The sequence below is a fragment of the Phalacrocorax carbo genome, chromosome 3, assembly GCF_963921805.1.
Source record: "Phalacrocorax carbo chromosome 3, bPhaCar2.1, whole genome shotgun sequence".
NCBI classification, from domain to species: Eukaryota; Metazoa; Chordata; class Aves; order Suliformes; family Phalacrocoracidae; genus Phalacrocorax; species Phalacrocorax carbo.
The window spans coordinates 62,023,957-62,045,652 of NC_087515.1; the positions used below are offsets into that span (position 1 = coordinate 62,023,957).

Below are 21,696 nucleotides of genomic sequence, written 5' to 3' on the forward strand. Positions count from 1 at the left end.
TCAATTAGTTTTTGATTTTTGAGGGAAGTGATTAACCGTCTCTACTTGGCACTAGAATACTGCACCTGGTTTTTGGTGCCTCACTACAGGAAGGCTGGACTGAGATCTCCTGATCTCCCCTCCAGCCTGAAGGATCCCATGAGCCTATGATATTCGATAGTCATTTATAAAGCGATCATTCCATGTATTACTTTCATTACTGAGTGAAAAACAGTTAATTTGATGGTTGCCTTTGCAAGGCAGTTTCTAGTGCACAGAATAGTAGGACATGGCTCAGAACTCACTGAGATATTGCACTAAATTGCTATTTCAGTTTATTTTGGACTGGGTCCTGAGGCCCTAGTTTTGTAGCCCATTGCATTCTGTAAACATTCTGATATGTGCTTACCTGGAGTTTGATGAAAACTCTTTGATCCAGAGGCACAGGAGCATCCATAATAGATAGGACTTTCCTACTTGAAGTATTAAATACATTACAACCAATCAGTGATGTAATTAGCTGCATTTATCAAATTGCTATGTGATCACCCTGCAAGGAGTTCCACTTATATATCAAGGAGTATGGAATGGAAAAGATTATTTTCCATCTTCCTACATTAGTGTGACAGTTTTCAACCATGTCAGCGTAAGTCCTCAGATGTATTTGTCTGCAGAATTGAGTGCAGCCTTACCATCTGATTGTTATGTGGTCTGTAGGTATGTGATCAGGCAAACTTTGAAACAGCAAATATTTTGTGTTTTCTTACTTTTGGCATCTCCCATTTGCAGGAACTCAGTCGGTCTAAATGTTTTAATAAGTCTGTGGAAAACTTGTTTTTGTCTCTCACAACACATATAAAAAGTAAGTAGCTTTCATGGCTTTGTCATTCTAGAGTAATGTAGTCAAATGTTTCCCTTTTTTTGCCAACATATTGGCCAAAAAATAGTTATAAATAAAGGGTATTGGGTAATGGCTGAAATGAGTAATGCCAAGACTGAACCAACCTGAAAGATAATACAGTAAGTCTAATTATCCTTCAGTATTCTGCTAGTTGTTTAACAAGCTGATGATACCAACCCAGAATGCCTTCCGTGTAAAGATGTGAAAAGACTGTATAATATTATTTTAAAGTTTACTGGATGTTCAGGTGCAGTATATTTCACTCATGTCAGCACAGCATAATAACCACTTTCTTCTGTAGTGATCTTCATGTTATCTATCTGACTGAACCCCAACTGACCCCATCAAAGAATCTATCATGTAATGGAAGTAGAGTTCAATATTTTCATTCACTGGCAGTTTTCAAGAGGAATTCCTTCTGCTTTCTCAGTCTGTCTAGTTGTGTGGTTTTTTTCAGTGCATACTTCTAAGAGCCAGCCAGTCCTAACAACTTCTTGGTTCTTCTTTCATTCTGATACTTTTGATTCCTTCCATTCCCTTATGCTGCCTGCTGTTCTTTAGGGTGCAGACTGTATATGCATCTATAAGGCTAACTACGCTGATGACAGCCAGCCTTTGTGAAGAGCAAATTAAAGGCATCAGTGACCAGAGGAAAAAAACTTCTGAGCCATATGAAGATTACAGGGTCCTGCAGATTTGCATGTTTTTGAATGAACCTCAGTTTTTTCTTACTAGCTTCTTCTTAGACAACCCCACATGTAAGATTAGAACTGAATAAATTTGATTTAGTGCCTATCTGCCTTCCCCCCCAACTCTTGCCTTAGATCTTGTTTGGTCTTTCCTCGAACTTCTTCCACCCATCCTAAAGGCCTGTTCTTCTTTAACTACACAAATGTAATATGGTGTCTTTGTGAACACATATTAAAGCTCTGCAGAGGCAAAATGGCTCGCTCTCGTAAACAGAGGAGTAGTGTAGGGTGTCATAGGATGCTTTGGTACCGGAAGCAGATAGCTGAGGCAGCACAGAAGTGGATGCAAAGATTCTACTTTCTGTTAGTTTGAAGCCTGGTCATATCCCACAGTTACTGGTAAAGACTGTCAGGACTGCAGCAAGCTAATTTAATAGTACACTGCTACCAAAAGGAAGGTCCTACTCCCCTGCCCCAAGTCCTTCTTCTTTCTCTGTTTCTGGTCTTATGCTGCCATTGCTTAACTTGAATTAGCACCAGTGTTTCTGGACCCCTCTGGAAACTGATTTAGTCAATTAAAGGGCAGAACATTAACCCAGACAAAACACGTAGGTACTTTTCTGCCGGTTTGATGAGTTAAGTAGGCTCAGGATAGGGCATATATGTTGGAACCTGCACAACAGAGGATGCTGCACCATGTGGCCGGGAGCCAGGGATTGAGGAAGGGAGAGCAGCGGTTGCAGAGGGGGGATGGCAGCAAGTAATTAGCTCAGTTCAGCTGTATGTGAAAGCCCACTCAGGTGCTATCATCCTCAGTTAGGGTAGAACCTTTTAATTTGTGAGAAAATAACAGGCTGTTGCAATCATTGAAATCAATAATTAAAAAGTATAGGAAATCTTATAGAGAGAAAGACTGGGGCGTCTTGGCTTAAGAAAACAGGTTTTTCAGACAATATGGCCTCTTAATGAAACCTGGTACTGTGCTGATAAATTATTTCGGTCACAAGAGTCTAAAGTTAGTACTCTATATCTTATCTAGATAAAAATGTCCCAGTTCGCAGTGGTATTTAATACACCCAGCTCTTGTGTATTGCAGTAAATAAACCTGGAGAACCTCGTTACGCCTCTGATTCTATCACTAGAGCTGGTGTGTGTGTGTGTCTGAGAGGAGCGGGAACACAGGATTAGTGCGTGCAGCACAATGCTGCCGTTGTACAGCCTGCTCTTTATGCTGTTACCTCCTGTTCCAGTGTGGTTTGGCAGCAACAGGAGATTATAATCCAGTGTTTGCCATTTGGTGAATGTAAAATGGGTTGATGGTTGTAGTTTTATTTGCAGTGCAAAATCATCCTTGGCGCTAGAGATAGTGTCTGTCTTACTGACCATTTGGGTAGAGAAGCCTAAGGAGGAATTGATATGAAAACTGAACAATCTTTTTTTTCTCATAGTAACCTGTTCTGTAATTTGTTCATTTTAAGAGAGTGTGAGGCAACCTTGTGCTTCTGCTTCTACTGCTCATCAAGCTAGTCAGATTGTATCTACTCCATTAGATCTCTCACTCCAGTCTCCTTTACGATCTCTGATTTCCCTGTGTATTTTAAAAACCTGGTTTCATTTACAGTCAGAGATGACTTAATTAAGCCTGCCTGTGAATATGTCACATGATGCCTTAATGGTGTACACAGAGTACAGTAAACATCTGAGGACTGAATGCTTCTAAGAACAAAACTAACCCAAAGTGGCTTTAAAAATCACACTTGAGTGTGCCATTGGTTTTGAATGCTATAATGACATATTGTCTGCTGTCTGAAGTTCCTCCACAGAGCCTCATGTTGTGAGAGAGATATTTATTTCTTCTGTATGAATTAAACATATGATAGCTGTTTCACATACCACTTATAAGTTATTAATTCTTCATGAGAGACTATCTGGGATTTACAACAAAGTGTCTGCTGCTAAGCCTGCTAGTTTTCAACTTCAGAAATCATGGATGAGTGCTGCCCTTCCCTTTAAGTGAAGTTCTGACTGTACCCTGAGGAATAAGAAGCAGAAAGTGGCACACTAAATGTCTAATTGTCCTATAGATTTATTTGACAATAAACTAGATGTTACTGAAATGCTAATTCAATAAGGTACTTAAGTATGGACGTAAGTTTATCCATATGAGTAATGTTATTGAAGTCAATGAGGGCCACTGATGTTCTTAAAATTATATGTGGTTTGGGACCAGAGTATGTAATATCTCTCTTTGGATAAATTTCTAAATATTTTCCAATATGCTCTGCTTTCTAATTTCCATTGTCATTGCACTTTATGTTGTTACAACAATCTTGCTTTTATCCTGAACCAAATAAACTGCTTTACAAATCAAATTTTATATAGGGACTGTAGTGGCTACTTCTGCAGGGAAACTGTATTTGATAGCATACAACAATTCCTTGCAGCAGCTATAATGACAGGAAGCAAGGAGTGTAATTTCCAGCTGAAACAGCAGGAAGGATTTAGGTAGACAAAATATAATTATACAAAATGGGACAAGCACTTGCCTTCCCATCTGTTTCTTACTCTTAGGAGATCAATACTAAAATTATAGGATGAAAGTTTGAAAGCTACAGAATTAACCCATAAATCTACAGGATTGCTTGTGATGTTTGTTATAGTGATTTCTCTCTTTTATTTTCACTTCAGAAATGTCTAAGTCCCAGAATGATATGGCTGACAGATGTCTCCTAACCACAGATTATGGGCAGAATGTGGAAAGAAGGAAGGAAAGAAGGAGCCAGTCTGACACTGCCATCAACATTACAAGCAGGGTATCCATATTATTACACACAGTCTCTAACTGTAAGGGCTGTTTCAGGAATGGAATATATTTGTAAGAATAATGACTTACACAGTGGAATTTTATTATTTGAGCAAGGCTTAGCTGATGTTCACTGACAGTGGCCAGAACTCTGCTTCTTCACAAGGTTTTTGGCTGAGTCTGCACACTTGATCTCAGCCCAGAGCTGAAATGTTAGATCGAGATTTTACAATACATACACAGGGGGGAGAGGGTGGGTCATTTTGCTCTCAGGTGCTCACAGACTCTCTTGAGGCTGATTGATGTCTGGTCTGTGTGACTGTCAGGCTGCAGGGAGGTGCTCTGTCCCTTCTGCTGCTCCTGCTCCTCTTGCTGCTGAATGGGACCAAGCTATGACCATCCAAAACCCATCCTGGCACTTTCTGAGCACTTTTCGATTTGGCAAGGAGAAAGCATTGACTGCTGTTAGTTGTTGGGCAACTTCCCTTTTCTTTTTGCTTTGGTTACAGTCTCTAGCTTTCAGTGTTTTCTTGAGAAGTTTGAGAAAAATACAGTCATCTGTTTTTCCACAAATTGCGCAGGGCTGAAGCTGATGTCACATATCTGCTTTAAAGTTACACCGAAGATTTTGTTTTGTACACTTTCACCTCTCAAGTGACTGAACTTTATCCATACTCAATTTTCCACATAGTGAGTACTTACTGAATTGCCTTGTTCGTCTGAATGAGGTAAATGTGGTCTGCTAAGTGCCTGAATTAGATGCTGAGGAAAGCTTTTGCTTTGGGCCAGACCTCATGGCAAATATTACTCACAGCTCCCTTGGTGCATGCTTTTCGCTTTCCTCTGAAGTGTTAGGTGTTGATAAATGGAAGAGACAGGATGTCAGACCACATGGACTAGTGGTCTGTGAACTCTGCAAAATTAGTTCTGGTATTTCTGTATGCAGTTATAAACAAAATCAGAAACAATTATTAACTACCTGAGCGTTGCTTTCATTGTGGCAAACCTCACTTCAATGTTACTTTATTCCTTTATACTTTATTTAATGCACACAAAAAAAAATTGGACTTGGGAGATTATGAACTTAAACTACGCTTCACTCCATGCTGATCACACATGGCCTGTCATGTTTAAAAGATGGATATGGATTCTTTGGCTTGAGAAATGTATTAGTAGGAGATTCCACATTATTTGTGTGGGTTTTTAATTGCCCATTTAAAGATTTAGGACTTAATTTATGTCCACCCTTTGCATTACAGATTTTGAAAGACAGATTTCAGTGTTACATGTGTCACAGCTCTATTTCTCTGAGTCAGGAAGCTTTGGTTTCATTCAAATCAGTTAGACTATATTTAAGCTACAATTTTAGTTTTGCTGGAATTACTGTTGATTTTTTTTCTTGTGAATATCATCTCTGACATTAGGTTTTTTTAATATTGAAGGAAATGTTACTCATCTGTCCTTGCACTTACATGATGTTTTTTTTGTATCTTTCCTGTGATTTTAAAAATTATTTTTAATATCTGTCAATGGCATTATTGCATTATTCTTCCATTTTTTTCTTTTCCATCTTTGTTTTCTTTTAATAAGGGTAGGTGTTTACATCCTTACTGGAACTGTGACTTAAGGTCAGGGACAGAACCTGTTTTAAATTACACTTGCAAAACAACTAATTACTCAAATTTATAACAAAATATGATGTAGAAATCTTGTTTTGATTTTCACCCCAGAAAGAACTTTTTTGGAGAATGAATCAAAATAGTATTTTATTTCCCCTAGAAAGTGTGCACTTTTCTTCTAGGAAAGACTGGGAAGTAATAGCTGTAACTCTGCCATTGTGAATGTGCAGGTATAAGATTGGGGCACCACTTCAGTCTCAAGAGCACTATCTGTTTCTTAAGTAAGTTTTCCAAATTTGTGATATGTTCAGAGCTTGATTCCTTCAGATTAAAGTTGAAAGAGATTATTTTTAACTTCAGTAACAGCGAAAAAACAATCCAATGGCAAGAGCTGCCAGCCAGTGTAAATTCTGGATTTCAGAAAGTTAACTGAATAGTGTTTTCTAGGGCCTCTCACCATCAGAATTTCTAAGTTCACTAAAGGAACTGCAATTACACCTGCCTCACTGGGGGAGCAAGCAGACATGTGCAAGCTTTGGGAGCTGTTTGTGGTGCATTGGTAGCTGTGGGTTACCCCTCCTGTGACAGCGGATGCACTCTGTTGCAGACATTAGAGCTGGGCTATGTGGCAGTTTGCATATGTGGCCTGATGCTTTGTCACCTGATGCTCACTCATAGTTGTGTTGCCTTGTCAATCACTTATATTCTGTTTAGCATAATAGAGAAGACTTTCTAATCCAAGTAGTAGCTAGAATTCAGTGTGTAGTAGGTTGTTTTGTTTAGCAAGTGAAATTGGTGGTGTTTCAGGTTTTTATAAAGCAGAAGAAAATTTCTCTGCTTAGAAATATGATGTTCTGGTTTTGGTCGGGGTTTTTTGAGACTATATTCTGAATGTATTTTCTGTCTGTTTCCTTCTCACAAGGGAATTTAATGAATTTTTACATCTATTCTTAAGGTAGGGCAGTTATTACACATAATTTTTGTGTGTTATAACAGCATACTGGTTTGGATTTTGCACATCCTGTTTTTTCAGAAGTAATCTCAATATATTATCTCCTCCGTTGTCCTCATGCTTTAGTGCTTTCTGCTGATGATGCAGGAGGTGTTCCCAGGTCTGTTAAATATATATTATCTGTTTCTTCTATGCAAATAAGTCCCAATCCTTTTGTTGATTTGGTCACACTATATTCTTTCTAGCCTTTCAGGTAATCCCAGTTATGCAATTATTTTCTTAGACCCTAACCCTGTAAAATTTCTTACCTCACTCTTTTCCTACCCACTGAACTGTGAACATACTTTTCAAAGATTGTGTTATCCAGGGGTAATGGTGTGCCAGAATGAGCTAAAATCTGTTGTCAGCATGTTTCTAGCTATATGTATTAGTCTTTTGGCACTTCATTCTACTAACTGTTCTTATTGGTAACAGAGGTGGCTGAAGGTAAATCTGGGGGATTTTTGCTACTATGTATCTTAATTTTCCACAATTTACTAGGGTTTTCATGGGAGGATTGGAAAGGTAAATGGGCTTACTCAAAGCAAAGTCAAGAAAAATTCAGAAATTTAAACTTTTTTTATAATCAACTTTTTCTTATTTAGATAAGAGCTTGTGAGTCTGTTTCTGTTTTCAAGTCTCTTTCAACCTATATTCATTCCTTCATATGTAGACATGGGTGTGTGTCACGCATATTGCAAAATACTAATTTTATTTTTCTTAATTTCCTAGAAGCAAGATTTTTTTTCTTGGAAAATTAGTGTTTTGTTAAAGGCTTATGAGACCTTTTATTCATATAGTGCTACTTTTTGTGTGTTATAAGTAGGTTGTCATTAGTAATCGCTCTGATAGTGATCCTTAGATCAGGTGATGGTATGTTGATTTTAGAAGATTATCAATCATAGAATCATTAAGGTTGGAAAAGGCCTCTAGGATCGTCAAGTCCAACCATCAACCCAGCACCACCTTGTCTCCTAAACGATGTCCAAAAGTGCCATGTCTACATGTTTTTTGAACACCTCCAGGGATGGTGACTCCACCACCTCTCTGGGCAGCCTGTTCCAATGCCTGACCACTCTTTCAGTAAAGATATTTTTCCTAATATCTAATCTAAACCTCCCCTGATGCAGCTTGAGGCCATTTCCTCTTGTCCTATCACTAGTAACTTGGGAGAAGAGACGAACACCCACCTCACTGCAACCTCCTTTCAGGTAATTGTAGAGAGCAATAAGGTCTCCCCTCAGCCTCCTCTTCTCCAGACCAAACAACCCCAGTTCCCTCAGCCGCTCATCATAAGACTGGTGCTCCAGGCCCTTCACCAGCTTTGCTGCCCTTCTTTGGACGCACTCCAGCAACTCAATGTCCCTCTTGTACTGAGGGGCCCAAAACTGAACACCGCATTCGAGGTGTGGCCTCACCAGTGCCCAGTACAGGGGGATGATCACTCCCCTCCTCCTGCTGGCCATGCTATTCCTGATACAAGCCAGGATGCCGTTGGCCTTCTTGGCCACCTGGGCACACTGCTGGCTCATGTTCAGCTGGCTGTCAGCCAACACCCCCAGGTCCTTTTCCTCCAGGCAGCTCTCCAGCCACTCCTCCCCAAGCCCGTAGCGTTGCATGGGGTTGTTGTGACCCAAGTGCAGGACCCAGCACTTGGCCTTGGCCTTGGCCCATAAATCCAGCCTGGCCACATCCCTCTGCAGAGCCTTCCTTCCCTCAAGCACATCAACCCTCCTGCCCAACTTGGTGTGGTCTGTGAGCTTAGTTCGGGTGCACTCAACCCCCTCGTCCAGATCATTGTCAAAGATATTAAACAAGACTGGCCCCAAAACTGAGCCCTGGGGAACCCTGCTTGTGACCAGACACTGGCTGGATTTAGCTTTGTTCACCACAACTCTCTGGGCTCGGATGTCCAGCCAGTTTTTTTCCGAGTGATGAGTACACTTGTCCAAGCGATGAAGTGCAAGCTTCTCTAGGAGGATGCTGTGGGAAATACAATGTGGGAATATAATGAATGTACTACTAGCTGGGATGAGAGAGTTGTAAATCAACATTTAAATTAAGTTGCTACATTATCTTTGAAAGTGTGCCACCTTTGTGACATCGATCAGAGTGAATTGTAGCTATTTACAGAATTTTCTTCTGACAGTAGTCCAGAAGGAATCAGGGCATTTTTCTTAAATAACAAAATAATTACTTGCTGAATTTCTTACAGATGAAAAGTACACCCAGTCTTCAACAGCTCATCACTGGTGCCCAAAATGACAGTGAAATTCTGACCAAAAGGAATTTCAAGGAGGAAGAAGACATAACAACCAGTGTCACAAGTGATGCAGTTTTCTGTGATGGCAGAAAACACGTAAGTTGAAGGGTGACGCACAACAGAACAGGTGCCTAATGGGGACAGATGTAAAAGCTAAGAGCTTGTGCAGAGTGTTGGTCTATTTTGGATTATACTACAAAACGAAGGAAGAATTTTACTTGAGTTTGTATCTGATGAAAGACCGACTGCCTTTGGCACGGTCATAATAGTAACACTGTGTACTTTTTGCAGCATAAGCCCAACCAAATTAATAATGGATAATTGATAGATGGATATACCCATTAATAATGAATAACTGATAATTAGCTTCCTCTGAATTTTGCAAATGCAACTGCTATTCTTCCCATTTTATATTACGATTGGTATCGTGACCATGGTTCTTACTAACCTAGTAGCTATCTTTTTCTCTTAAAATTTCATTTAACTGAACAGTTTTGTTATCCTGCAAGATCTGTAGTAATGGAAATGTCAGTGGAAATTCAAATGTCAGAATGTCAGTGAATGAAGAGGAAACTGACAGTGATGGAAGCGAGAGGAGCAGTTCATAGATCTGTCACTGAGTCAGCCTCTGATGGATGGCATTTTGAGTACTGCAAATGAGAGAGAAGGAAGCCAGTTGTAAATTAATTCAGCACATGCTTTAAAGTCTCTGTGATTAACTGCGGAAGGTAATTTCTATGTATTAGTGATGAGGTTAAGCAGGGTGAAGTATCCAAAGAATCCGTGACTGATACTGTAAAGAAGGGAACTAAAATGACTTTTAGGGAAGCAAATCCGCCTGCTCACTTTGCAGATGAGTGAAAACAGACACAAGGATCGTGGTGATCTCTCATAGTTTACTGCACTGTGGAGTCTGAGGTGTTAAACTGACGAATGGATACCAATTTTGGATGACATTTGTGATTCTAATGACAACCATTTGAACTGGGCTATAGAGGGCTATTATGCTTGTGTATGTCTGTGTATGTACTATGCTTATGTATGTGTCGATACAGCTAAGTACTCTCTTAGGGGAAAAAGGCAAGTTCCATTAAACTTCCCTTTATGGGTAAGTGTTGGATGTTGATTACCGCTCTGTGAAAATGTGTCTTCCAAAATATGCGATGGCATTGCTTCCAGACATGCCAGCAGGAGTGCAATACATGAAGTCATTGGTAAATCCCTGTTCAATGAACCAAAAGGATAACTGATTTCCTCATTGAATGTATGTGGCTCCTGATCAGGTGAGGGACATGTGTGGTGATACTCAGCCCGAACATCATTAATCAGAACACCTATCCAGCCTCTCTAAATAAATGAGAGGTTCTGTGGACTAGGGACTTTTGCAGAACTTTTTCAGGACATATGAGCTAAGACAAAAATCTATTTGCATTCCTTTGCTATGAAGGATTTTGGTGAAAAATAAGCATTTTCTGGTCAGGTGAATGGAAATATGTCAGTGAGTGAGAGAGCAGAGCTGAACAAACCTGCAAGGGAGATTGATTACACTGATACATGTCTCATGGAGGGAGCAAGATTGCATGCAACCAACAAGCATCAGGTCAAAACAGTCCTAACACTTCTTGTGACTTCCTCAATAAGCACCTGACCCTTCCTTTGCCAAGTTTGTATACTACTTAGAACTTACAAGATAGAGCAGATGGTGTCTTTAACCTAATTATGCTGTCAGTGTGAATTTTAAAATTAATATTTGGCAAGCTGCACAAACAAAGAAGAGCATCTGCATGGAAGAGAGATACGATCTTACAAACACTACTCTGCACGCTTTGCTGTTGGGTTGTGCAATGCAGAACTCCTTGGTTAACCAGTCCTGTGTGGGTTGGTGTTTATTTTCGGAGGGAGGAGTGATCTAACACAGATACTCTAGCAATCTAGGGCAATGTTGCTGTGAGATTAAGCACAACAACAATTGCGTCTCTGTGACATACTCTATGTGAAAAGTTTCTAGGGCTCACCTTAAAGAATATAATTCTAAATGAATGGAGGCCAAACTATTTTGATTGAGTTGATAATTTGTTAAAGTGAAGGCTTATGGTGAAGCCTAGATACCACCATTAAGTTACATTTCTGTGCTGGCTTACAGAAAGGATGCTCAAGATGATCAGGGGGCTGGAGCATCTCCCTTATGAGGAAAGGCTGAGGGATGTGGGTTTGTTCAGCCTGGAGAAGAGAAGACTGAGGGGGGATTTCATCAATACCTATAAATATCTAAAGGGTGGGTGCCAGGATGATGGGACTACGCTCTTTTCAATAGTGCCCAATGACAGGACAAGGGGCAATGGGCACAAGTTGGAACATGGGAAGTTCCACCTCAATATGAGAAAAAACTTCTTTCCTGTGAGGGTGACAGAGCAGTGGCACAGGCTGCCCAGGGAGGTTGTAGTCTCCTTCCCTGGAGACATTCAAAACCCACCTGGATGTATTCCTGTGCCCCCTGCTCTGGGTGTGCCTGCTCAAGCAGGGGGGTTGGACAAGATGATCTCTAGAGGTCCCTTCCAACCCCTGCCATTCTGTGATTCTGTCATTATAGTGTTTCCTTCATTGCTGTTTTACGGCCTCTGTAAATGCTAGACCCAAATGTTGTTTATATATGTGGATGGACAGCATACAAACCTGTGCCCTATAGGTGAAAGTAGGTGAAAGGAGAACAAAGTGGCTGAGGTGAGCTAGGAAACACCTTCTTTATGCACTGACATATGACCGCTGGATGTCTTTGTACTTTAGTCTTTCCTGAACAAGCTGCTGCAATATGGAGTATGTAATTTTTACATGGAATTGGTGGAGCTTGTAGAATATTTACTGGATGTGCAAGGCCACTTTTGTTTCCTTTAATACATGATAGAACCTAACATCTTGGCAGTGTACCCTACTATGAGCTATGTATTTAAAGCAGTCTGGTTCAATGTTTTGTATGTTCTTAGATTTCAGAGATTTCATTTTCTCATGGGAGTCCACATAGGCGTTTTATTTGGAGACAATTTCTAGATCTAGAAGTTGCCTAAGAAAGCATTTTCTTAGCCTAGAGAACTTACTGAAGAGAAGGCGGCAAAGCAGTAGAATTGCAATTCCAGTCATAATTTTCAAGGCTGTTATGGAAGCAACAGGATGTTTTATACAGGTTACCTTAAATCTTCATGATTTGCAGTAGCTCTACAGTCATGTCTGTAAAGATACTGACTTTCAAGGGAAATAAATGTTTTGTCCTTTTGATCTGAAGCTACTTTTCCCAAACATTTGTCTTTTCTTAGGGGAGTTTGTTTAGTCTTAACAGCACTTGCACTGAGTCTGGCAATTTTGACAAGGCTGACGTCACAGGAGAAATAGAGTTTGCCATAAGATACATCTTTAAAGCTTGCATCTTAGAAATTTCCATCAAGGGATGCAAGAACCTGGCTTATGGAGAAGAGAAGAAGAAAAAGTGTAACCCGTGAGTATTTTGTAGAGAAGGAGAAAAAAAATAAGGGAAATATTCTGGTTTTAAGATACTTCTGTTTGTTGTGGTTGAAACTGGTTGATATGTAATGGTATGCCATATTAGCACTTCCAGAACATCCAACATATATACCAGCCCTTTTTACATATACACACTGCAGGACAAAGAGGTTTCATACCAGCACTTATTCCATTCTGACCATTTTCTGCTAGTAATTGCCTCTTTCCCTGCCTGTGACCAGGCATCACCTGTGCTGCTGATGAGCACCTTTGGACCTCAAGAATAGCAGTTCAGATTTTAGCTCTTAAGTTGTGCCTGCAAAATTAATATGTAAGTGGCTAAAACATGAGATGTCCTGTCTCTAATTCTTCTACTGACACTCTGTGGGTCACTGGGTGATTGCTATATTACCTCTGTGCTTCCGTCTTCTGTAATAAGAATAGAAATTTCAGATACTCCAACACATTTTAAAATCTAAAGCTGCTTATTAATTAGGTAATGTTGTAAGAGAAAGAATTACCTACTTCTATGGATAAAATATGCCATAGAAATTTTTGGTTGGATAGTTAAGCCGTGATGACTTGTCTGTTTATTACTAAGCAATCGTCTCTGACTGTGCAGCAATCATTCATAGAAAATCACCAGGTAGAATGCCCTGGCATGTTCTTGCCCTGCTGCCACACCATGTTCAAGCACTTACGTGACCACACTGGAATTGTGGAGTTGGTCACCTTCACCCAGAAGGAATGTGGCTTTTGCACATCTTGCAGAGGACGTTCATAAAGATGAGCTTGGTGATGAAAGGAGCCTTGCTGGAACAGCAGCTTGTGAAACAGGGCAGTTTGGGAGCACTTCAGAAGTGGGTCAAGGTTCTTTAAGTCCCCTGGTAATTAAGCAAAGCAATCAGTTGCAGGAAGTCTGAAAGGTAATGTGGGAAGTACTGTGTAGTGAACATGATGTTCCCTAATGTTATATATTTATATACTTCTGTTGGTTTCCAAGACAACAGAGTAGTACAGGCAGTATACATTCTTAACACACTTGCTGAAAAGCAGACTTTTAACTGATGTTTAAAGCCTGTTGCATTATTTAGCTTGCTGACTGGTTTGACTGAGGTCTGACTGGCTACTTTTTAAATTAAATTGATCTGGGGTAATAGGACAAGAGGCTAAAACTTCTAGTACCTCAATATTTTTAAAAGTAGTTTTACCTATGGATAAGTTTGGAAAGAATAGGGAAAATGTGTAATTCTGCGCTGATGATATGAGATACAGCTGATTTTATTTACCCAGTAAGTTAATCAAGAGGCTGTTTTAAAATTGGTTTAAATCATAATATCTGTAATATGTAAAAGAGGCTGTTTAAAAATATTTAGTATTATGTTAATGATCGGTCCTTTCCCCACCAAGCTGTGAGAAAGCACTCTCTATTGCTAATACTCCTTAGTTTTAAGTATTAATGTTCACATGGCGTACACGTGAGGAACTCTGGGTAGGAATCATTGGTGCTTGATATTGGTCCAACTCAGCTTCCAGGAATTTTTTTTACTGGTTTTCATTGAATCAATGTTAGGGCAATTTTGAGTACTTTAGAGAATCTCCCACGTTCATTCCAGTGGCTGTTATAACAATTAGTGTTTGTAAGAGTTATGAATTATTATGTATTATTTGTATGATTATACCTGTTTTGCTACATGGTACTTGGTGTTGTAAAGGTGAGATGTTCTCTTCATGAACAATCCTAAAGTTGACGGAGTTGATTTTTTTTTTTAAGCACATAATATGCTGTGTGTTTTCATCATAAAGCTGCCGCTACAACTGACGAGATGACTTCCTTGGTGGCTATTTTATTAGAGGCCAAGAGTATGAAAACAAAAGTTTCTATACAGATCCTAATCCCTTTCCCAGTTAGAATAGGATTGAAACACATCAGCTAAATGATATACAGGGATCCTTAAAGTCTGTCTGCTTTTATTGAGAAAGGTTATCCATCACTATTTGCCATTTTATTGCTTGGAAAATTACAAAGTCAATAAAATTGTTTAAGAATTTAAAAAAAACCTCCTAATTTATTTTTCTTCTTAGTTTGATTTTTTTTCTTCCTGTCACTTTCCATATATCCTTCTCTCTATCTACAAGGTATGTTAAGGTTTATTTACTTCCCGATAAATCTCCTCGGAGTAAGCGGAAGACAGCTGTCAAAAAGAGCACAGTGGATCCAGTATTCGATGAGACTTTGAAGGTACCGTTTGCAACTGTGTGCCACTAAGCGGCTTTTCCTTGTTAATGTCTCCTTTTGTAATGTACAACCCTGCAAGTTCAGAATTGTCATGATGGGGCAACTCTAGGAGTCACTGATAACAATAATTTAAAAAGTTATGGTTTTCAGTCCAAATAAGAGGAAATGCTTTTGGAGTTAACAGTGGTAAATTGCAAACCATCTTTGGTTTGCATCTTCGGTTGCAGTCTGCCTTTGTCCATGAAAACACTCTTAATGAATTCCAGTCTTGTACTGAGTTGTGGCAAAAGCAGAGAGTCTTCCACAGACACTTTTTTTGTACATTCAGGAACTGGGTGTTTTGCAGAGCAGTTAGTATTTTACACATGTATCCCTTTCAACTGATAGCCCTGTTGTCAGTGCCACTGGGAGTGTGTCTCTGCCGTTAGCTGAATGCTAGCTGAATTCCACCACCTCTAAAATTTTGTCTTCTTCCTTTCCCCCATGCAACTGCTGCCAGGCCATCTCTTTGTAGTGTTTAATTTCAAACATTAATAATCTCATCACAGAACAGCAGTTATTATTTTAATTCCTTAATGCCTTGCAATATTACTTCTTGCATCCTTGTAAGAACTGTGTGTAGAAAATAGGAGCCATTATTCTGACTTTACCGACACTTAATGAAAAGTGAAGCTGAAGCTGAGTACTGTCAGCTGAGAGAGTTTGGATTTATTTGGTGGTTCCCAGCCCCAGTTTTGTACTCAGATCACTACAGACCCATTTTTTTGTGCGTGCATCAGCGAGCTGCAACAGCACATAAGATGATGAATTCTTCAGTAACATGCTGTCTTGGAAGAGGTATGAAACAAAGTTCCTTGAACTACACAAAAGCTTCTCTTGGTGTGTGTGAACATCAAGAATTTTTAGTGAGTGAAGTAGGCAAAATGTTTGAAAAGACCATTGTTAAAATTCTATAATAACAACAAAAAATTTATGTAACGTATGTAATCCTCATATATCCCAAAGTCTGTATATAGGGTTTAAGTTGGGAGAAAAAAGAGCATGAAGGTGGAATAATTAGTCCTAATTTTATAGTCCCTTTTCAAAGCAGAGTCATGCAGAACCAATAAAGGGAGAGTGAGAGCCGTGTCTGAGCTGGCTGCATGAATGCTAAAGGTAGTTTAGTTAGGAATCTTTTAAATTAGTTTAATTATTACTTCATCCAGAGCAGCAGAACTGTTCAAAAGAACATAGCACCAGTGCAGGTAAACTACATCATGACACTGAGTTTCAACTCAGTGGGATTCAGATGCAAATTAGGGCACTTGCATGTGTGAGAGGTGTGTAAGTGCTCTTGGGAATCACTGGAGCCCAGGGAGATTCACCCCAGAGCCTACACCCAGCTTGTGATTGGCAGCCTAAATGTGGGTAGTGCTATCCTCATCCATGCCATTGCCTCCAGCTTTCAGCCCAGGTGGGTGCAGGTCACTTGCAGGCTGGGTGTCACATTTACCAGCCTCCTGTGGGTGTACTAGAAACCCAACAGTGTCTCAAAGGGCTCTAACTGTGTTTTGGGAGTAGATCAGGGCTTTATTTAGTGGTCACCTGAATTACTTCCTTGCCCCTACTGACTGCACTGAGTACATGTCCACTGACCGGAATGGAAGTTTTAGTACCTTTGTTAGGTGTCTTAATCTTGAACTGCCTCCACAGCAGCCAGATTCTGCTGGGAGTATAAACCAGAAATATAAATCCCTGCAAAAATGGTCCAGAATTATTTGAAGTTCTGAATAAATAATCAAAATCTTTAGCAAGGCAGGCCAAGGTATTCCTGGAATGTTGTTTTGTATTTGGATGAACATTATTTAGCATTTAAGTAGTGGAGTAATATGCAAATTGCAAAGCACATTCAGACAACATGGTTCTGTCTGCATCCAGATGCCTTCAGCCATGCTGTGGCTGGTCTTCCTTTGAGCAGGTTATGGGCGTGGGTCTGCATTCATCCTGTGTATTGGTTGTAAATGCTGTTTATCTTTCTAGTACAAGATTGAATACTCACAGCTGGGAAGTCGGCAGCTTCAGATCTCGGTGTGGCATGCAGGAGCACTCAAATACAGGGTGTTTTTGGGGGAAGTGGTGATTCCACTGGCAGCATGGAATTTCGAAGATAACTCAGTGCAGTTGTTCAACTGGTACCAGCTCAATGCCAAGGTGATTCTTAATTTTTATGCTTAGTTGTATCTTAAGAGCAGATGTAGTGAAAGCTATGAAAAAGATCAGCTTTCTGAAGTTACGGAGGGAAAAATGCTATCAATCCAGCCTGTTAGTAAGATGTGTTGCAAACATAAATAAGCTGTGAGAATGATGTGGAATATGACTGCAGTAACACAGGTTTTTCTATGTCCCTTTCTTCAGCTTAAAAAGCCTGAAGATGTTCTTATCCAGTACAGCAGCGAACTCCTCGTGTCTGTGAGACTGTCAGTACCAGCCCAGTATAAAAATTTCCAGTTTGAAGGTATAAAACGTTTCAGCATACATTAATTGCTTCAGCTAGAAAAGAACTGATGTCAGGGACTGACAATGTGTCCATATAGTATTCCTGCATGGCACTGATAACAGCTACCGCAAACTGGTTTGTGGCGTATTATATTAAATTCATTAAAATCCAAACATTTGCCAACTTCATCTTTTTGTTCTTTTTAATGCCAATAAAAGCTGCACATTTTTAATAGCAGCAGTACGATGCATCCAGCTGCTTGGCTGGACAGCTTGTGCCTGTCATGGTGTTGCCAGTTGACCTTATTCTGGAGGTGATGCAGCAGTTTTACTGCCCAAGGCAGAGATTGCCACTTTAGGGAAAAGGTGGACGTGAAATGGCTGTAAGGGTACCAGACCAGCACCCTTGGCTTCCTCCAGTGGTCTAGTTTTAGAGAGATTGTTTCACCTGGAAATGTTAGGTTCAAAATATACAGTCAGGATTCAGTCTTTGGTAATGAAAGACTTGTACATTAAGTGTTGCTGTAGTGTGCCAGAGTGAGGCCCTACTGGTGTAGTAAAATAAATGCTCTGGGGGGGAGGGGATGACAACCTTATTTTCCTTACCTCCCTAGATCATAGTGAGGAATGCAGACATTCAGAGCTCTGGTAGTGCTCTCTGTGTTCAGGATCATAGCAACAACAGGTAGACACCAACAGAAAGATCTAATAAGCTGTCACGTTAATTTTGTTCCCTTTTCTTTCCAAAGTTACCAGCTTGCTTTCTTCCATTTTTCCTCCTTATGGAGGCCTGTGTACTGGGTCTCTGCTCTATAACTAGAGCGGTATCAGAGGGGCGGTATCACACTGTCAGTTTGGCTGTTTCTCCTGCTTCTGGCTTTGTTTCAGAGAAACGCTCCTGTGGTACTGCCCTGTGTTTGCTTTTTGCAAATACAACAGAAAGCTCTGGAACACGAATCGCAAAGCAACCTGCTACTCATTGCTTGCCTTTTTTTGGTGTGACCCATACACTGTATGAGCAGGTTAAAACCTTTCAAATGATCCTAATGCAGCACTATGAGGCCTTATTGCAGCAGTACCGCTTAGTCATTTTCCTATGTAGTTATAGCAGCAGCTTAGGCTAGCAGCTGAAATAATTGGTTATTTAATGTGATACATGCTCCTGTTTCAGGCAAAAAAGCCCAAGGAGTTCCTAACTGCCAGCTTCAGGTTATGGTGTTTGGGGCCAAGAACTTGCCGGTGCTGAGATCTGCTGGAATGCCAAACTCATTCGTTAAGGGGTAGGTATGAGACCTAGCACTTCAAATAGAAAATGTCAACACACATTTTGTGCAAAGGTATGTATTAACTTGTTGTCGTCAGGAGATCAGCATGTGAAAGTGCATTGTCCACATGCTTAGTCAGACTTCCTTGTGATGGTGACATTTGGGTGTCGGCACAATGGCAGTACTCAGCAGGGTGGTGATGGGTCCCACGTGCTCTTTGGGTCCTGAATTCAGAAATTACTTGATGTCATTGAAATTTAGAGTTCACTAGTTTGAGTACCTGCTTTTAGATACTAGGAGAGGAAAAAAAAACCTGCAAATCAAGAGGGTATTTGCATGCCTATCTTCAGCTGTGCCTTTGCAGAATTAAATATAGATTTGGATACACTGGAAAGGAAACTTTTATCCTTTTCATTCTAGATATTTTAAAAGAGGAGGGACTGAATTGTTCTTCAATGCGCTGAGTAGTTTGTATGTGGGATCATTTTACTTTCTTCAGTGGATCATTTTACTTTAATTTCTTCAGTGAAATGGGTGAGCATTTTAGCTACAGAAAGGCAGGTTTTGGGCAGTATTGGGTAACAGAGGTAAAGGCTCCCTCAGCAGTCAGTGACAGCAAAGGAAAAGCAGAAAAGAGCCTACTTGCACCCACACTGAAGGCAGACAGGAATATGAGCAAGTCCCAAAATAGACACACTAGCACTATGGTCTACCTTGCACTTAAGCTGAACTTTTTTGCTATTTAAGCCAAACCAAAGTGCCCTAGTTGATTATTGTAAATGTTCTATTTTCTGGTTGAGAACTCAGTAACCTTGCTGAACTCCCATTGTTTTTGGGAAGTTGTCTCATCCTTCCAGACCAAGCAGAGGTAAAGCGAAAGTCTCCTGTCCTGAAGAAAGAAGCCTCTCCCCAGTGGAAACACTTGTTTGTCTTTGACGGTGTTACCCCAGCTCAGCTACAGCAATCATGTCTACATTTGACTGTCTGGGACCAGTCGGGTTCCCGCTCAAGCGATCAGTTCCTAGGAGGAGCCAAGCTTGGTGCAAGTAAGTTATCACTAAAAATTGACGGTAATTTGGGAAAAAGTTCATTTAGTTTACATCCTAAATTATATTTACATGCTGCTATTTATTACCTGCAGTCATGTGCCTACACATACAGCCCCAGCTGCTGTTCTAAGCAACTTGCAATCTTGGGCTTTGAGCCTACAAGAACTGATGCATGTGTTTTTAGTTCAGGTCTGTGCAGAAGCTCGAGGGTGTTGGGGAATTTTCATGAAAGCCATTTGTTAGCGTGCTAATTTTGAGGGCCAGAGCCTGGTCATGCAGATGGGCGCAGAAAAGTTGGGTGGAGTCAACTCATCTAGAGCTTTTTTTTGAGACTTGTTCCTTGCGCTATTTTCAATGAATTGCGATACTTTTAACTAGTATCGCATCAAAAGGAAGCACAAGAACGATCTAGTAGACTCCAACCTCACTTATATTTTTGCTTATTATTTTACATCCACAAATCATTCCAATCAATGGGAGATACAGAAACTTGTTCAGAAAGGCCTATTGCATGTTGGAGTTTTGGGCTCTCTTCCAACATAAGAGCAAGCCCTCTTTCGCTAGGCTGAGGAACCCTCTGCGCATTGAATAGGCCCTGTCTAACTGGTAGTAGAGCAGGGAAGGCTTGTCACTTGAAGACTGCCCAATGGAGTGTCTCACCTCTGTCTTCCCAGAGAGTATGTGCATGCTTTGGTTTCAGTATTTGAGATGAAAGGCTTGAAAAGACTGAGGCTCAATCGCTTTGTTATGGTGTCAACATGCACGTTAGGGGAGTGTTATCACTAGTAATAACTCAGTGCTGTGCAGTCTTCCTCATGAGCTGCTTTGGATCATTTCTGCTACCCAGCATTTTTGTTTCTGCTAGAGCAGGGACTACCTGCTTCTGAGTGAAGAAGACTGTCCAAGCCCCAAGCCTAGTAATGCATTAAAGTCACTGGAGATGAATGGAAGCAGAAAGCTGTGTGCCATTCTGCTATTTTTAGTATGCGCACTTGCTCCTCTGCTTTAAAGTCATACAACTGAAAAATTTTTCTCTGCTGCAAGCTGAGAGTGGGTGATCCTAGTTTAACAGGATGTAAATAAACCTTCAAAAGTATAACTACAGTTTATTGCAATTAACAGCTGAAATTGCGATAGAAGTGGGAGAAGCAGGTTGGTTGTTACCTAGCCCATTGGGCCAGAAGTTGGGTACGGTCGAGTGAAGAGTAACCCTGTCACCTTTCCTTTTGCTTTCTTGCAGAGGAGTCGTTTGGCTGTACGGACCTTGTTTCTCAGTCAGTGCTCCAATGGCAGGAAGTGCTCCACCGTCCAAACACATGGATGGACTTTACGCTTGCACTGCATTCAAATAAGGAAAACTTCAAGTCGTGAGAGATTTTTGCACAACTCCTGCTTCCCCATGCGTGGGATGGACTTTTCAGGACTGGGGAGAGGTATGCCACAACAGTACCTACTCCAGCTTTTGGGGAAGAGAATTATGCATTTGAAAGTGTGTGTCATTCTGACAGTTTTTGTTCCAGAAGTTAAGGCTTTATCTGTGTCTCCAGCTGGATTATAAGGTTAGTATTGTTTCTTCAGGAGTGACAAAACAATTTGAAATGCATTATGCTGACCAGTATCTAGATGATACATAGTTTTCCATTTCTGGGTGCAGCAGAACTGTAGTTATTCAATTGAATCACAGATTGGAATACTCTGAGAAAGTAATTGTTACCTTAAGAAAGTTATATGCTTTCACTCTGATGTTTCATACATGTTCAGAGAGAATTAAAAACTAGCTTATCTTTAACTTGCTGCAAATGGGTGATGCTAACACCTCTATGCTTCAGAGTTATCTACAGCACCAGTACTACTTCACATGACCCTAAAAAGCTCTGGCCTGTGGCCACATGCCTGTCAAACATGGGCTGTATCATTGTGCTTAAAACCAG

At 40.4% G+C, this 21,696-nt stretch overlaps 1 protein-coding gene across 2 annotated transcripts in view; it reads left to right on the top strand.

Annotated features, from left to right (window-relative positions):
• Positions 1–21,308, top strand: part of SYTL3 (synaptotagmin like 3) — a 36,266-nt gene extending 14,958 nt beyond the window's left edge. For both annotated transcript variants that reach the window (XM_064447110.1, XM_009502905.2), the window contains 10 exons: positions 769–841; positions 4,258–4,382; positions 9,198–9,341; positions 12,554–12,732; positions 14,877–14,979; positions 16,996–17,166; positions 17,371–17,470; positions 18,623–18,731; positions 19,557–19,762; positions 21,006–21,308. In XM_064447110.1, the coding sequence (XP_064303180.1) occupies positions 769–841; positions 4,258–4,382; positions 9,198–9,341; positions 12,554–12,732; positions 14,877–14,979; positions 16,996–17,166; positions 17,371–17,470; positions 18,623–18,731; positions 19,557–19,762; positions 21,006–21,136 (1,341 nt within the window). In that variant the 3' untranslated portion in view covers positions 21,137–21,308. The remainder of the gene's footprint in view (positions 1–768; positions 842–4,257; positions 4,383–9,197; positions 9,342–12,553; positions 12,733–14,876; positions 14,980–16,995; positions 17,167–17,370; positions 17,471–18,622; positions 18,732–19,556; positions 19,763–21,005) is intronic.
• The last annotated feature ends 388 nt before the right edge of the window (positions 21,309–21,696 follow it).